General features: G+C 40.4%; 1 protein-coding gene across 1 annotated transcript in view; it reads right to left on the reverse strand.

Annotated features, from left to right (window-relative positions):
* FER1L6 (fer-1 like family member 6) overlaps nucleotides 1–17,842 on the reverse strand; it is a 71,808-nt gene that overhangs the window by 14,731 nt on the left and 39,235 nt on the right. Inside the window, exons 21-34 of the mRNA XM_027645669.1 lie at nucleotides 17,292–17,426; nucleotides 16,603–16,752; nucleotides 13,538–13,648; nucleotides 11,931–12,092; nucleotides 10,634–10,817; nucleotides 10,260–10,444; nucleotides 9,562–9,684; nucleotides 9,391–9,430; nucleotides 7,548–7,660; nucleotides 6,283–6,414; nucleotides 5,154–5,279; nucleotides 3,981–4,108; nucleotides 2,038–2,208; nucleotides 714–874 (exon numbers count right to left, since the gene is read on the reverse strand). Coding sequence (XP_027501470.1) covers nucleotides 714–874; nucleotides 2,038–2,208; nucleotides 3,981–4,108; nucleotides 5,154–5,279; nucleotides 6,283–6,414; nucleotides 7,548–7,660; nucleotides 9,391–9,430; nucleotides 9,562–9,684; nucleotides 10,260–10,444; nucleotides 10,634–10,817; nucleotides 11,931–12,092; nucleotides 13,538–13,648; nucleotides 16,603–16,752; nucleotides 17,292–17,426 — 1,921 coding nt within the window. The remainder of the gene's footprint in view (nucleotides 1–713; nucleotides 875–2,037; nucleotides 2,209–3,980; nucleotides 4,109–5,153; nucleotides 5,280–6,282; nucleotides 6,415–7,547; nucleotides 7,661–9,390; nucleotides 9,431–9,561; nucleotides 9,685–10,259; nucleotides 10,445–10,633; nucleotides 10,818–11,930; nucleotides 12,093–13,537; nucleotides 13,649–16,602; nucleotides 16,753–17,291; nucleotides 17,427–17,842) is intronic.

Below are 17,842 nucleotides of genomic sequence, written 5' to 3' on the forward strand. Positions count from 1 at the left end.
TCTGGATTCATGGACCCCACAGATACCTGAATTTACAGAGTTCTGTGTTAGTACTTCAGAAGAGCAGTCAGAGAGGTAATAACCAAGAGGAGAAAAACCAACAAAGAGGAAAGACAAGTAGGTAAGGTAGGACTGGCAGGTAAAGTAGCCTGGAGTCCAGCTGTGGTCAGAGACTTGTCTAACCTTGGGTAACTCCATTCAAATCTGTATTTCTCTTCCCTCTTCTTTGCAATTCTTGGGTCTGTCTACTCTAGTGTTTTAGTTTAGACAAGGATTGCATTTTTTGAAAGACTCTCCCTGACTTCCCATGCTTTGATATGTTGTGTGAAAGGTTCTCAGAGTGTGCAAGCTGGACTGCTTTCAGATCAACACTAAGTCAGAATACATGTTCCAAGAGGGTCCCCTGTACTTCAACTAATCCTGGGCATACCATCCTTGGGATCAGGTAGGAGCTAGTCCAAAGTATCTCCCTGCAGCCACCATCGGGATGTCAGGTCATCAGCAAAAACTCTAGAGATTCTTTGCAATTAAGGTACAGCAAAAGCTAATATAAACACAACCTTAACTGCCACAGTTATATGAGTGTTTCAAAGCAGACACAGACACTAGTATCTGACTTTAGAATGCATAGCACAACAGAGCCCCTACTACAGACTGGGCAGGCACTTAGTACTGCTACAATGCAACTGAAGAATGCCAAACTACTTCATTACCGTTCTCATCTTCTGTGAAGACTGTCTGTCCCTTAAAGACTTTTGTTCCTACTTGTATCTCCCCTGGCCTCATGAAGGGTCCACTGATTTTGTAGTCCTTGCACAGCTTAGTGAGGATCTCACTTGGCTTGGTTGCATCTCGCCATGCATTGTACCCTTCTCTGCCAGGAGGGAACAAAGAGAGAAGAGAGACGGGTGAAGTTTTCTTTCAGCAAAGTGCACTGACAAATCAGGAATTTTCATGCAGAATTTGCTTTGTGGTCAGTGGCCCTGACATCTGCTCAATCAAACTTCTCCTTTGAATTGTTCAGCACCGCCTCTTGAGAAACCCTCTCTGTCTGCTCAGGTCCTGGGTACCAAACGCTCCTCTGAAAACACAGGGGAAGCTGAGGCAGCCTTATCCCCAGCTTAGATAAAGTAACCCAGGCATTGGCATGCTTCCCAAGAGGAAAAGAACCAGAGCTCGATCCATGTCCTACCTAAAGAATTCAAGTCTACATGTGCTGCCTCCATTCAAGAAGTGTTCTGCAGCTCCCAGAGGCAGAGGAGAAGCTGAGATTATCTGGGACGTGGAACAAGCACATGAAGAAATATCTCACACTGGAGATGAGCTGGCAAGGGAAGCTTTGTGGTTTAGTCTGTGCTCCTGGATTGCTTTTTTCCATTTTCCATCCTTTGTTTGTAGATAAAATGAGAAACAATCATAGGGGAACACCAAACGCACATCTGCCAGTTTAGTGCCCCACCCCAGGGCAGTGGAGTTATTTTGGATTGACTTTCTCCACACTAATTAATTTTGTGCACAACATCCTTGAGTGTGCAGCTGCATGGCAGGGACCAGGAGCTCATCATCATCACCTTATGACTCTCCCGTGTTAGAGAGGCCATGTCAGCAGTCCCACTTTGCTCCCTCTTTGCCCAGTGCCACATGAGTCCCACCAGCCTTGCTGCAATCACTCCAGTTGCAGCTGAATAACAGAGAGCAGAGCAGAGCCCTGGCATAACTTCTCTGGGAGATTTTTTTTTCCTATTTGCCCTTTATGCCTGTCCAAGGCAGTTTATCAAGCAGGTGTGTTACACATCAGCTGTTTACTACCTAAAATACTCCTTGAACAAACAGTGCTGCTAATTTTAAAATATCCATTTCCCATTGAGGCTGGAAGCTACCCAGAACCATCACTAAGCTCTGTGGTGAATTTTAATTAAAATACCTCCTGTGACACTTTTGTGCTGGAGAAAGCATAATATTTAGCTACATCTTGAATTTTTCTTTCAAGTCAAGTCACTCACTGTGCGCTCTGTTGCTGTCTGAAGAATTACTTACATTTCATATTGACTCTGTAACCCACAGGTAGCTCGATGCCTGCTGTAGAAACGATTTTCCAAATCAATTTTAGTCTCTCCAATGAGATCATCAGTCCCCACGAAGTCATGGTCATAGATCAAGACTCTGAGCAAGGAATCCTTGGGGAAGGTAGCTTGGATTTCAAATGATCTACAGGAAAAATTGAGACCTACATGCAGTCAAGTCAGTTTTGAAGCCTAAAAGACTAAGCTAATGAATGCTGTGCAAACAATGTGTGAATTGTGTCACTTCTAATAAGCAGTGGGTTTTGTGGTAGTACTTTTTGTTTCAATTAAATATTTGAACATGCTGGAAACACACAGTGCAAAGCTGTTTTCTTCCTCCTCCTTCTTTACCATCCCCTGTACAGTTCTAAGATCGCTCTGACAGTAGACAGAAATGGAATGGATTTGGTCAACTGCAATGATTCATCCTGAATCCAATACAGATGGAAGTCTGGAAATTACAAGGCTTATGAAGCTGTATGTAAGGGTTCTCACATGCTTTTCAGAACCCCTCAAAGTTTCATCTGAGTCTTTTCTATTGTCTTCCAAAAGCTGCAGGTTAAATATTGAAAATAGGAATCTGGGGGCACCCAACAAAATGATTAGACAAAAGTTTTAAACAAGTCTCAAAAAAGCAAAGATCAGAACTCCTTTTTCACTCAGTGCATTTTTCAGGGACAGGAATCATTATTGTTGAGATGTTTAGGAAATACGAAAATATAAAAGGGATTTTAAAAATGATTTGACAAATTAGTGGAAGACAGGACATCCTCATCAGCACAACACTGGCTCCAGATTTTTCCAAATCACAGGCAAAACCTGTCCTGAAGGATGAGTTTTGTTCTTTTTCTCAAGGTAGTAAAAGTCAATTTTGTAGCAACAGCAGAGCACTTTTAGGAGGAGAGATAGCTTTGGGGATGGTCTGGAATTGCTAGAGGTTGGTGGTGTCCTGCCAGGGTTTCTAGGATAATGAGAAGTGTTTACTATGACTGACAGTACTGCTACAAAGGAGTTGCTGGTCCAGTCACTCCAGTACTGCCACTGGCAGCAGCAGCAAGGACTTTCCAAATCAACAGCCCATTCCTTGCCTAAAACAAACACAGTGGTGGTTTCCCATTCCATCTACATGTGTCTATAAGGAAGAACTTAAGGCACAGAAACTGAGATGGCATGCTATGGAGGGACCACTCTTTTCTTGTCTGTTATCCTTACACTTTTGTCTTTAAGTCTCTATTTTTGCAGACAAGATCCTGTCCTAGCAGGCTTTCAGTCCAAAGTGGTATAGTTTTTCTGGTTTAATGTTCTTACAGAATAACTGCACCTCAATTCAAAACATTTTCAACCTTCTTAAAACAGTGAAATTTACAGGAAAAAAAAAAATCACAGCTATTAGCATTAAAAATATAAATAAGTATAAAGCATTGATAATACAAAGTGGATGTTTATGGCAGCTTGCCCCTGGCTCCCCCATTCAGAAGGCCATACAAGTTCAAAAAGCTGTTTATTTTTGTCCTTGCTCTAAAATTACAAGATTTATTTGGCACTCTATTCAACCTGAAATAGCAACAAAGATTGTGAAATCACTCTTAAATGTTTTGATATTTATTTCACTTTAAACTTAATGATTGTATTAATTTGCATAGAAAATGTCATTGTTGCTTTGTTTCCTCTCATGCATCATTTTGCGAAACCTCTCACAGAATGCATTACTTTATGTGTTTTGACAGGTATGAAAAGGAAATATTTTATAATCATACAAGGTGACATCAATTCTCAATATTTTAACCAGCATAATTACAAAATATCCAAACAGGTAGAAATCAGCATATAACAAACACTTTGCAATAGCAATAGCAACGGTTGTAGCAAGTGATAAAGCACAAATCACACTGAATAAGAAAATAAGCCATCACTGACCTTCCAAATACAGGGTTTAGCTGCTTGGGGATGTAGTTTTCCCTGTCTTTAATTTCTGTGTTGCCCAGTTTCAGCACAATATAGGGATCTGACTTGCCATCTGGATCAGCTGGGCTGAGGTTAAATGCCTGTTAGGAAGAAAAGCTGTTTTCTCAAGAAGTTTGCTTAAACGCAGCATGGTCACAGGAAATGTAGGTCTCTTGCCTGATCCTGGATATTCTGGAAGCTCAGGGGCTTTTCTTGCCTGATGTAATGCAAAATTTGGCCTTTAGCTTTGCAGGTTACTAGGAAAAGATGATCTGGAGGAGAAGACAGTTTGCAAAGGCAGAGCAGGTAAGTGCTGTCCCACTACTAAGATGGAAAAAGATGAGCAGGAGAGACAATGCTGAGGCAGAAGCTGGCTGCACAGGTGCATGTAGGATTCAGGAAAGGTTTTCCAAAAATAGTGTTCCAGGTCCTTGAACAGTGCAAAACAATTCTTCATAGAATCACAGAATTGTTAAGGTTGGAAAAGACCTTTAAATCTTTATATTCATGAAATAAAACAATCTTTCTTTTCTTGTCTTCTGTTTTGTTGCCACTGTCTCTTTGCATGCCATCTTTCTGTCTTAGATTACCTGCAACTCTCTTGTTTCTCCGAAATACCAGTTCCTTCTACCCTTTTTGCTTCTCACACTGTGTACTCTCATCTTCTTGTCTTCTGTATTTCTATCTTTATCAATCCCAAAACTTGTTCACAACATCTACCACTTTGATAATGTGTAATTCACAGCCCCCCAAAAATATGCTCTAATTTTCTCCTTACTGAGGTTTTGTTTAAATGTGTCTTTTTGAAACAACTCTACTGATTAAAACTGGTTGCATTTGCACAACGTGGCTGGAACAGGTTGTCCATACTATGTTAGTTATGCATCCAGCCCTTTCAGTTTGAACAACTAAAGTGATTCTCCAGTCTTGCAGAAATCTCCAGAATTCTCATTAGGAATATAGAAAATTTTTTGCCCTGGACTCGCATTTCTACAGCATGAAACATTGTCTGAAATATGACCAGAAAAAATAATACCATATGGATGGGGATTTTCAGAAGCTTCACTGCAAAGATACTGAAAGTAAACCAAGCTGAAAAGAAACATCCAAGTTATTTCAAGGTTCAAAGAGCATCTGTCTACTTACTGCCACAATATAAACCCTGATGAGTACTTTGACAGAGTGGTTTGGTGGTATCCCTTGCAGGATGCGGGGCTGCCCTCTGTCCATCAAGCTGCCATCCTCAGGACTCGGGTATATGCAGAAGGAGCCCTGGTAATACACTGACTTTTATCTTCCTCAAAAATAGGTCAGGTGTAATACAAAACCAACTCTTTGAACCCAAACAAAATATCATTCATGCAGCCTATGCTTCAATACATACATATACACAACATATTTTGTGGTACAATTCACAAGGAATCCAGACTTCAGTGCACCAAACATCATCTTTTAAAATGTCTTTTCTCTATAACATGGTACCATCACTACATTTAGATGTAGAAGTACCTGGATGCTCTTAGCTCTCTATTTGATTATTTAAAATTAACACCTGCAGGTATTCTAAATCCAGTTTTCCTGTCATTGATATTCTAAAAATAATATTTTGACCTTAATTCTATATTTGCAAATTAATAATTCCATCGGGTAAGTTTTAGAACAGTGTGACAGGAATCTAACTGTATTTTTGCAGCTGCCATATAACTCATATAAATCAATATTGACTCATGCTGCCTCATGATGCCTGAAAGCATCTAACTAGTCATTTGGACAGAAATTTGCATTGCAAAATAATTGAGACATCAATGAGTTTAATCAGTTCCTCTAAACTACAAAGTGCTTGAAACCCGATTAGCATTACTCATGCTTTGAACATTTCAGATTGCCTGATGGTGCCCTTACTCAGGCTGTAGCTGTGAGGGCCTCCATTTAAATTACACGAAGTTGCATATAAGGTGCTGTAACTGATAGTACAGTAATAAAGCTGCATTAGTTAAAGCTGGACTGCATAATATATTTCTTCTTCCCCTTCTGTGATTTCCAACTCCCTGTAATTCCTTATTTCAAACCAGCAGTGAACACCTGATGCTGGAGGCTGCTTTTTTCTATCAGACAATGGAAAAGGAAAACACATGACTCTAGGTCTAATAAAAGACATAATTCTATTTACAACAGACTGTCAGTGTCTATTTCTTTCATTCCTGGTATTCCTGAAATATGTATGAAAACCTAAAGTCTCTAAATTATTACCCATTTAATCAATATTAAAGCTTACCTTAAATTTTCCTATTATTCTGTCTTCAGCATCAGTATGAATTTCATCATTAGATTTTCCTCTTAAAAGCTGGAAAGTTTTCACCCAGTCCTCAAAGTTATTAAATTCACTCTCCAAGTCTCCTTCATAAATCTTTGAAAAGATAAAAATGGTTACTTTTTGTGGTGCAGTTAATATATTTATAGCCACTTTTTTATGACAGAATGACTAGAAATCCATTTTGACTAAAAATGCAGATTTTAATAAAAACGATGTTTTGCAGAAGTCCTTGAGGAAAAAAGTTAATTCCCCACTTAAAACAGGACCAGTTTTATCCTCAATCAAAGTCTTTCACAACTATTGAAATGACATGTTAATGCCACAGGGAGAAGTGATTTTAGAGGGGCCAAAATGAATGTTTGTGAGCCCTGGTGTGAAAAACAGTGTGAATGTGCTGCTTTTTCTTCTGTTTCCTCTCTGCATTGTGCCTTTGATGTACCGACCCATTCTGGTACGTTAACATGTCAAAACTTGAGAGCAAAACAGACAATAACAAAGTGCTGTGGGGACAGAGCTTTGGGATAGCTTAAAAGACCAAATCATTTTTCAAAGAACATGATTTCTTTCAATACTCTCCCCCTGTAATTTATCAAGTGTTATTCAGTGTGAAATAGAAGGGCCCATACTACTGTCATCTCTTAAAAAATGGAAATAGCAGTTTCAAATTCCCCTTTATTCAGCTACAATCTAATCCAAAGAGTCCTAATCTTTTCAAACCTCTCATCTCTCCAGTCATTTTGCATGACCTGTATAATTTTCTTTGAATTCCTTCTATCACTACCCAACTAAATTTATTGTGAGCTAAATATTATCTCCCATCAGGGAGGATGTACTAGCGATTGCAGCAATGTTTTCCATACTCCTTTTTAAGTCATTCTTAATAGCCTGTAATACTTCCAACATGAAATTTGGGATTTCCAACTTCAGTATTTTACATGCAAACAACAACACTGATTTTTCACTGAAGTCTATCTGGGTTTGTCTATAGCAATAAATTGAATGTCTAAGACCAAGTAGAACACATCCACCCTATGAGATGTATGGTTTCCTCTGGGTCCCATGTGCTGAAGTGCATTATTACTTCACTATCATTTAGTGTGTTTTAGTCATTGTAAAGTGCCTGAAATAAACTTTAGGAGGGTTTGCCAAACTCAGCTGGTGATGTCAAACTTGGGGGAGACAGTGAATAACAACAGCCTTACCTCTTAGCCTTACTTCTCTCTTACCTGCAGTGTTGCTAGGTTTGGAGTTTCCTTCTGTCTCCTTTTCAATGTCTTATCCTTCTTTTTGTCTGGCTCATTGTCTATGATCAGTGCTATGTGGTCAGAAGTCTGCTTATCTACAAAGATTTAATGACATCATGCAGGTTTTAATTAGCAAAGCACATCAAATGCTTTGGATAAGGATGCAAAATACATTTTAAAGAGTCCCCCTTGTTCCTTTTCCATTAATTCATCTACTGTCAGGCATAGGGTCCTCTCTTTCACTCTTGTCTGCTCCTCCCAGGCAAGAGGTGGCATTTTATCCTCTCTGTGGCTACCAGATGAACTTGCTGGAGCAAGTGTGATGTATCACTCCTTCCCTACGTTTCCCAGAACATCCTTTTTCTTCCTCTCTGACTCCTCCTCAATGCAAACTAACAGATCTTAACAGCTTCCACGTAAAATTTAAGGCTTATTTAGAACTGAAAGACAGTATTTAGGCTGACTGCAACTTCAGATATCAGGGTGACCCAAGTTCTTCTCTGCTTAATGGTATCACAAAATAGGGTGTATCTCACCTTGTGAAAGCCTAGAAGTATGAGAAATAGGGGGAGGTATCTGGCCAGCTTAAAGCCAGATTCTCAACACTGAGAGGGAACTTCCCAACAAAGAGAGGATGAGCCCTCAAAAATGGCACTGAGATGGTTTAGTTCTTTGGCTGAAATCTGGATTTTGAGCTCACTTTAATTTTTTGAGTCGTTCATGTGTGTTTGACAGCACTAAATACTTAGAGATATATACGTTATATCAGTGCTGTCCCATATGTATAATTCTTATCATGACAGGTAAAAATATGTAAAAAAAACTATCAGAAGAGAATTTACAAGATCTGAAGTCATCAGTCCAAACCAATATGCCACAACTGCCTGAATAGCCTGTGGGTGGATGTTACAATGTCAAGTAAATTTCTAATCATAAGTGAACATCACACCTTTGTAGAACATTTTCTACCTAAATATTTCCTCCATGTGGACAAGTGAGCTTCACTCAGAAACTGATCTCCAACTCATCTCTCAGCATCCCTGATAATCACTGAAGTACTTTTAGCCGCTATTTCCAAAATGATACCATGTGACGTTTAGGTCATGTCTTCCATCCAGAGCAACCTCAACTCCTCCTTTAAACCAGAATTCACCTCAGTCACTGGTAGAGTGCAGTCAGCTCTGGCATGTAAAGGTGCTTAGTTTAGTGAATAGCAGTTCTGTGTAAATAGTAAATATTTGGGTTTTTCCCAGCCTTTATTTTTGTCCAAAAATAAAATTTTCCAGAGTTCAGTTTGATTGTGGGAGGACCTGCTAAGCCACAGAGTATAGATGTATGGAGACATACACATATACATATACAGAGCCTATTTCTGGCCAATTCTTTCAGGTTATCGTGCGAAAAACTGCTAGAACCTGAGCTAGACAAAGCTTTTCAGTTATGGAAGTAACACACATGACCATGAGTCTGCTAGCAGAAGCTGTTGCTGCATCACTGATCCTGAATTGGATTCAAAATTGAGAGGAACTTCTTTTTCTGAACCTGTTACAAATGCAGCCTAAGATTAGGATAATCTCTACCTTGTATCATTTAGGAGTTTGACTTTGCAAATCTTTGTGCATGAGATTTGAATCACAGGAAACTCATGTTAACCCAACGCTGGCTGTGAAGCTTTTGCCTACCCACCATCTGATCAGCGATAGAGGATAGAGCCCACTATACCAGCAGTAATCTGTCACCAGATGTTAATTGTTGTCAGTAAAATAGTAGAGAAGTAAAATATTAGTAGTACAAAATAATAGAAAAATGCAAATAATTTACTCACTGTCCTCGGGTTTTCCTTCACTGGGAAAAATCCCTTTTGCCTTTCAAAAGAAAAAGATGATGGACAAACTCCTCATTATGAAGGTCATATCGAAAGGGAATCATTCAGCAGTAAATCTATATTTACAACATTGTTCATCCATGAGAGTTTCCAACATACTGGGTGATTTACCTTTTGCATTTTGAGCACAGAAGCATAGTATTTTGACCACCAGTCAATAACATTTTCAGCTGATTCATCTGCAATTGTTCTTTTTCTCCTCTTTGTTGACCGTCGGATAGATTTTGTCATACCCTACCAAAGGATGGAGAAAACATTGTTGAACTCTAGAACTGATCAAAACTAATCACCTGATTCGTTACAATAAGCATGAACAGATGTGTATATAGAAAATTTCAACCTCCAAGGGTGAAATAAAATGCAATATGAATTACTGTTTCTGTCTTTTATTCCAAGACACTTCACATGATCATCATATTATTAAAACTATCTCTATATTTCTTACTGACAATGCCAAAAGTTTGACCAATGGAGATGTTGCCACAGGAGCAACCCACACAACAGGCAAAACTACATAGATAAATAAATAATGGTGTTTTAAGGGATGCAAATATTCAGATACAAATTGGTTTCTCCACTTAAGTCTGCAAGCATTTTAAGGGTCTATTAATGGAAGTAATGAAATTATGTGGGATCAAAGCTGCACTGATAATTAGTTCTCTTGAGGGCCAGCAAAGTAGCGTGGGCATGAACATCAATACGCAGAATCTCTAAATCTGAGGTCCGTAAGAGGTTACCTTTTTGTAAGGAAGAGCTAAAGTCTGTGAGATTGCAAGAGAAAGTTAGCTGGCAGCTTCAGCTATACCCACCTTCTTTTTCCTCTCTTTCTCTGTCTTGGAGGTAGAGTGCTCTGGTTTAGTGGCAGGAAGTGCTCTCAGAGATGGGTCTGGCTCTACAACTGTACATTTACCCTGCTCCACGTCTACGTAGATGTGATCAGCTAAAAACGGTTCTTCATGGAATAACTCAGCAGGCTGGGATGACTCAGGTGAAACTGAAATCAAACCTTTACAAGTTAGGTAAAATTTTTGCCAGCAATGTTATCATAACATTTGATGATCATCAAATAACTATGTGGGTAAAGGTTTGACCCTACACTCAGCACAATAAAGCATGCTTGTGAGTGTTAAGCTGCTAAGTAGGTCCTTTACCTTTTTATTTGGGGTCAGAATGGAACACTTACCTTCCTCAACTTCTGCAATGTCTAATCTGTTAGATGCAGCCTGAAGATCCAAAGGGGTTTTACACAGGAATTGTTTAAGGCAATTGATGGTATGTGTTCCAACAAGAGTACTCCTCCCAAATGCTCTCCAGTCGACCACACAGATGCTTAGTGGTGGATGCAAGAGTTCATTTTCAGGCAGTTCCTAGTGCAGGAGGACAGACAGCAGCATGAGGATTGCTACAGAATATAGAACACATGTAGAATATTTCTTGTGTGCAGCAATGAGGCTTTTACTCTTGACTCCCTTCTCCCCTTCAGCTACTAACATACTCAGAAGGCAAAATGCATTCAGCACAGGCAATATAATTTCATCTGTGGTTTTCTACAAAATCTGGAGAAAGCCTTGTTCTTAGGAATACAGAATGGACTGTACAGACTGCGCTGCTGAATTGGGTCCCATGCTGTCATATACAAGCATCTCTTGCTAGAATAAACCGGGAGAAACAGGAACATCCAGAAGGAATTAATGCTTTGTTGGAAGTTGGGAGTCTCAATGGCACTGCTACTGTGTCAAAGGCTCTTAATCCTATGTGCCTGAGTTTTCCCAACCAGGAGATGTGGACACTGAGTGGATACATGCCTTATAGGATGAACTACCACAAGCTCTTTGGACTTGTGACATACAATGGATGCTAAAAATACTGTAGAAACTGTACTTTGGTATCAAGGCTACTGTTTTGATATCCTTTTCTCTTACAAATAAACCTCTCTCTAGATCCTAGCAACAAGAGCAAATTGAACAGACTAATTTTTTCTGTTGCTGACCTTTGTTCACTGAAAGTACCAGCTCTTATAACCCAACCAACAGGCAATACACAACTTTCCGGTTCAAAAAGGCGAGGGTGACAGTGTGCGAAGGTCCAGAGCTCATAAGCCAGAAATGATCAGTGCCCTTAACAGCTCAGTAACACAGGGAGGAATATTAAAAGAGTGGAAAGAAAATAACTGAAACTGAACTGTCAACAAGTTCCAACCTATCAGCTGGAAAATAGGTTGGTAAGTAAAAATCTGATTGCTACATATTTCCTTGCCTACTTGCGAAATAACATGAGGAACAACATCTTCTTTTGTCATAGAGTTTTAGCAGAAATCTTTTAAAGCATCTTCAAATCAGTAGCTTTTGCATGAGAACTGACATCCTTTAGTATTTGATCAAGACACAGAAGAAATTATTTGACATGAAAGGAAGGACATTGATAGTTAACACCTTGCCTAACCAGAGCAAGACAGGCAAGGGACAGCATGGTGTACGCACCACTTCAAACCAGTCTGCAAGGCCAGTGAAATTGGGATTTTTCTTGTAGCTCTGTATGACAGATGATTTGACTCCTTTCCCTGCACATTCAATGAGAACCTGGGGACGATCTACAGAGAGGAGCTGGACTTTCTTCAGCTCTCGAACACCCCAGAACAGGACCTGTATTATGCAGAGAGAAACACTGTTAGTCTGCAGAAACCCCTCAGTCTGGGGAAGCCACTGCTGGGATCCTATAACCACATATCCCATTGGAAATGCACAATTACCAGGAAAAAAAAGAAAACCGACATAAATCTAATACTCAATAACCATCAAAATTCATGATGGAAATCAAAACAATTAATAACATCCAACTGTTATCAAGGAGTTATTGCCAACAGCAAGCCCTAATAATACATTTGCAAAAGGTGTTTTTTCAGCACAGCAAGGGGACTATTCATCTGAACAGCAGGGGCTTGATTTGTTTAAAGTGTTGGAGCTGTTGAAGGAGCAAACAAATCCCACAGGAGCAGAGGTGATTAACAGAGGTTTGCCAGCCAAGCTAGCCCTCAGGTCTGCACTGGATGGCAGGAGGTCTCCAAGCAGCTTTCCTTTAAAGGACTGTGCTCCTGGTCTGGAGGACAAGGAGACTGGCTCTGTAGAACAGGGTCTGCAGGTAAAATGGGACTTTATACAGCACATGTTGGGAAGCCCTAAAGCAGAGGGCTGGGACAGTTAGAGAGGTTACGTTGTGGTTGGTGAGTGAAACTGTGAGTCTCATGAACTGAAATGAAGACTGGTAAGGAGCACTGGAGAAGCATGAGGATTGATGAGATCCTGCTCTGTTGCCAGAGATTCCCAGTTAAAACTGGGGCACACTTGTGTAGTGACAATGGCTACATGGCCATTGTTGGATCTTTGAACGCAAAGCTGGAATTGTTTTGGGCTTCCATAAAAGGATTTCTGGGGAAAGACCATCAGGTAACACAAGCAGGATCTGACTTGGCATGGAAAAGCGGGCAAATAAGCAGGTGGTGTTGAGGCTGTAGGATGAGTGACAGTGAGTAGTGAGGCTGGGCAGGATCTAGGCATTGAATTGATACAAAAAGCTGCGGCATTACCCTACTCTCGGACATAAGGGTACTTTGGACACAAATGGTGCAAGAGAGAAGGGCAGGGAAGGTGTGGACATTTGTAGGCAGGCAGAGGCATTGTTTGGCTTAAGGTTGGGACCCAAAAAAAGTCTGTGAGGTGACTGATGCCACTGGAACGGACAGCTCCAGTGATGTTAGTTGCAAGAGGAAGCTCTCCATCTCCTATAGACACTTCCTTGTGTTGCACAGAGTGGGGTCCATCTCTATGCTCTGCCACAGGAGTAGTCCCTTCCCAGCAGGTCAGGACTAAGACACAGCCCTTGCTGACATCAGCGAAAGTGCTGCCTTGCATTCCCAGCCTCAGAGAAACAATTTGGTCTGAGCTTTCCACATTCATTTTGGGATCTATATGCTATTTTCATGTGATTCCTATTGACCGGGATTTTAAAATTATCATCCCTTACTGTTACATTTCAATAAGAGAATAAAAGGAGCTGAGGTTAGTAAATGGAAATGTTCAAAGTAACTCACCTCCACTCTGTATTTGCTTAAAACAGGTCGTATGTTAGCTGGGACTGGGAAAATCTGGCCAGCCTCTGGTGGATCCAGTGGGGGAAGTCTGTCTGGATCTGACTCAGGAATCTGAAAAATGAAGCAGTCATAACTTAAGCCAGTTTTTGGAATAATAAAATCACAGTATCAGAAGTATCTGTGAATGACACATATATAGAACACACAAATTTAATGCTGTTTTATAAGATATATTGCAGAGCAGAGCAGTTGTGCTGTGAGAGAAATGTGACCTGGATTGCTATTGCTCATGCTGTGATGCTAAAATATTTGGCAGAAACAGTATTCAATAGATTGCATTTATGTACCTTTCTGAAAAAAGGACTCCTTTGTCCTAGTAGGACATAGTCTGCCCTAAAGATATGTGTATGCTGAAGCATGGTAATTCTATTTACTAAAAATGGAAAGCATGGCAATTCTATTTAACAAAAATCCTGAGCAAAACTGCTTGGAAGACTTCCACAGGAAAATTCTAGATCTGATTCTAGTTAGAAAGGGCTGTTGAACAGACAGTGCACATCAGCTAAACCACACATTTGCCAGAGAGACATAATGCTCTCCAGATGTTATGGAATAGTAGTCCTGAGATATTGCATGCTCTCACCATTGGAGGACTTGCAAACCACCTCTCCAGCATTAGGGTTGGGTCTTCTCTGTGCAGCTTCTAAAATCTTGTAGCAGGTGGCACTTATGTTCTCTGTGTGTGATTGCACATGAGCTTGTCCCAAGTTCAGGAGCTTATCTGGGTGCACATGACTGCTCTGTGCCAGCTGGGTGGGAGGAGAGCAGGCTCCACTGCTGCTCTAAGGCTTGACCATCTCTGCCTCTTGCTGTACTCCAGGCTTTGCTGCCTGCTTAGTTCACTTTCTGTGAGAAAGCTCCTTGGCTTAATTTCCCAATAATTTCCTAAATTTTAGCAGTGTAATTATGACCTTCTCAGTCCATACAGGGCAGATCTCAAGCTTGGTCTGATTTAGCAAATTTCTACATGAAAGAGCTGAAGGTAGCACCTGATGATGAGTCCTGTCAGAAGCTAAGGCTGTGACAGCAGACAACAACCTATGGACAGAGCTCTCCTCAGCTTTCACTTGAAGCACAGTACCTAAAGTGTACTGTCCATGCAGCTCCTGGGAAGCAGAAACACATTTTCTGGAGTGCATCAGTGTCCCTAAGCTAACTTGTCACCGTTGAAAGATGAAGCAGGTGAGATACAGCTCTCAAAGGATCTGTGAAGTCTTCTGCTTCATTTAATTAGGTCATCTGTCTATGGATGTGTGGGAGTTTAATTACCACAAGGGAGAAAGGATGTGTTCCCTAGTACCTTGTAGGTGAATGAGGAGATAAGTGGAAAATTAATTACTGATGTAGCACCTGCAGCATAGGTGAGTATTTACATAATTAGCAGTAACATTTCACATGCATATGTGATCTTTATCAGTAAAACCCAAAGCAATTAATTCAATAAATGCATAGAACAAGAGGTGAAGAATGATCTAGCACTCAAATGACAGTAAAGGAAAATATCCACAAGATGTGTTTACATGGGGATTTTGCTTTTTTAATTAAAAAAAAATAAAAAAATCAGTAAATCCTGAGCTCACTGTGAGCAAAATCAAGACTCCTAGTATTCATTAGTCTGTATTTTTTTAGTCTACTATTTCCTTAAATGCCCGGAAGCTTTGTTATAAGAATAATTTTATTCCTTCATCAAGACCCAGCATTCATTTTGAGAAGGGAACATGCACTTCTTACACAACACTCCTTCAGCTGAACCAAGCATCACCTACAGATTAGAGTTACTGAGCACAGTATGTCAAGAAAGGTTATGGATTCAGAGTGACAATAAATCAGTAATGAGAGATTTTTGTTTCCATCCTCACACAGAACATCATCGGGAACGCACTGATTTTGGAAGCAGCCACCAGCATATCAGCTCTGGGAGAGCTTTGAAGACTGGTAGGTGTTTATATATATGGGTTTTTTTCCCTGAAAATGTCTTTAATGTTTATATTGTTATTATCTGCCATGTGAGATGCTGTGCAGTGTTGTTACTGACAAAAAAGTGCAGAGCATGAAGATAAAAGACTCTAGAGTTTTTACTTTCTAGAGAATTCTTAGGAGTACATTTGAGCATATCCCCAAACCAGCGCTGTTTCTTTGTCCCAAAAGATGGCAAAACAAAATACAATACTCTTTCGTTCGTGTGAAAGTGAAATTCAATTTAAAAATGGAAAAATTATGGCTAAGATACTAGTCTCTACCCCTTGGTACCTAGCACAATGAGGAAATACTCCACATGGTGTCATATTTCAGGCTTTCACCAAGAACATAATTAGCCATCATGCTTAAAAGCCTGTTTTATATTGGGAATATCTAGAAAACGTGTCACAACGTTCCATATTTTTCCCATTTCAGATTTCAGAATAAATTGCTTTAGGTTTTCAGAAGATAGAAGTTTCCTCTGACTGGTGGCTCTGCAAATTTCATTGAAATTCCCTGAAATCCCAGGCATGATGCATCCTTCATGTATCTGTCAGGCTGGCCCAGGGGGTAAGCTGAATTTTCCTTTTGTCTCACAGGTGGAAACCATGTAATATTTCTTTTAATACAGTAGGGATACCTGAAAACTCAGCCTACCTAATCAAATCTGTATTATTCACCACTTCCTTTTTCTACGAGTTAAAGTAGCATTGGGAGCTTTGAGGCTGGTAAACTCAGGGCCATGTGCTACTCCAAAGACCAAGCAGTGGGATTTTCTCAGGTGTTTCTCAGGTCAGAGCATAGTTTAGGGCAGGGCAAGTGACAAGCAAAGGAGGCTCAGAGCATGTGAAGGGCTGGCAGTGGTGTGTACGTGGCAGGGTGGAGGGGGTGACAGAGATTGCATGGGGACTATGAGGTTCAATGGCAGAATGACCTTGCTCTGGTTGCAATTCCCATTAATTCAAGGGGGTGATGGACCTTGATGCCATGGCAGCTTTTGCAAGCCCAGAGTGTAAAAGTGTAATGGCCAAGAAGGTCGAGTTTACCTCCAGAAGCTCAAATGTAGCAAGAAGGTCTCCTCCTGAAAGATTTCCACAGTACAGTGGGTGGTAAGAAAGTTTAGGTGGTTCATAGCTTTGATGAGCAAGTCTCACCATGGGGGCAGCCACTGTAGATCCAATATACTCTGCCTTACCCTAAATAAAGGAGAATACATGTGTCAAATGCATTTGGATTTCACAGCTGTCCTAGGAGCCAGGATGATGCAGAGCTTAGTATTTGTGAAGAAAGCCTTCTTGTGAAGAAAAGGGCAAGGTAAAATGCAAAGCAACTATGAAGATGGAAGAACTGAGTACTTACTACCTCTTCAGAGCATCCAAAGTTTCTGAGTTCAGTCAGTAAGACTGTCAGAGTCTGCATGGTCAGAGATAAAGCTGTCTTGACCCAGACTTAGATACAAAATTTACGGTTGTGTTCAAGGGAGGTGGGAGCAAGATGCTTCTGATTTCTGTAGGCCAGCCTTTGGGAGCAAGATTCACTTGGGGAAAATACAAGGCCACAGCTTTGCAAGCACATGAAGTGAATCTCAGGGCTCTTCTCAGATATTAAACTGCAAACCACAGTAATACTGAGGTCCATTCAGCATTTAATGCCTATTCAGTGACTCGGCTTTTCTTTCATGCTGGCAGTATGATGTTAGAGCCCAGGTTTTCCCTAAGAAGAATTTTGAGTTTACCACTGCGTCGTCATCGTACAGCTCGATAACAATCTCTGGTGGGAACTGAGCAATCTCCTCTCTGTCGCCATGGAGCACAATGCTGTTGAAGAGCAGCATCTGGTTCCAGGTGGGGGATAATGTCTGTGAAATGATCTAATGGAAGAGAGGAAATGTTTAATGAGCTGTGGACTGATTGGTTTGGAGTCCTTCAGCAGGACATGCTGATCTGCTGGTTACATCCTTTCTCACAGCCTGAACAATTCCATGTCAGCTACACCACATTTTTCGGCAGCTATTCCCATCCAGAAGAACATGAATCTTTCACCTATCTCTTTGCCTCACAGATCCCTTACAAGCATATCAATATACGACCATCAGTCTGTGTAGACAAAACTCAGTATTAAAGTTAGAGGAAAGTTGTTGGTTTAGGAAAACAGGTACATGCCAAATGCTATTAAAATAAAGCCTTTGTCCTAAACTGAGGCTAGTTTTCACATCTCCAGAGTACATTTTTTCAATCTTGTTTTTGCTTCAATGTAATGACATAGCATTTTATAGGAGGAAAAAAA

This window comes from Corapipo altera, unplaced genomic scaffold, assembly GCF_003945725.1.
Source record: "Corapipo altera isolate COAL_440 unplaced genomic scaffold, ASM394572v1 51, whole genome shotgun sequence".
NCBI lineage: Eukaryota > Metazoa > Chordata > Aves > Passeriformes > Pipridae > Corapipo > Corapipo altera.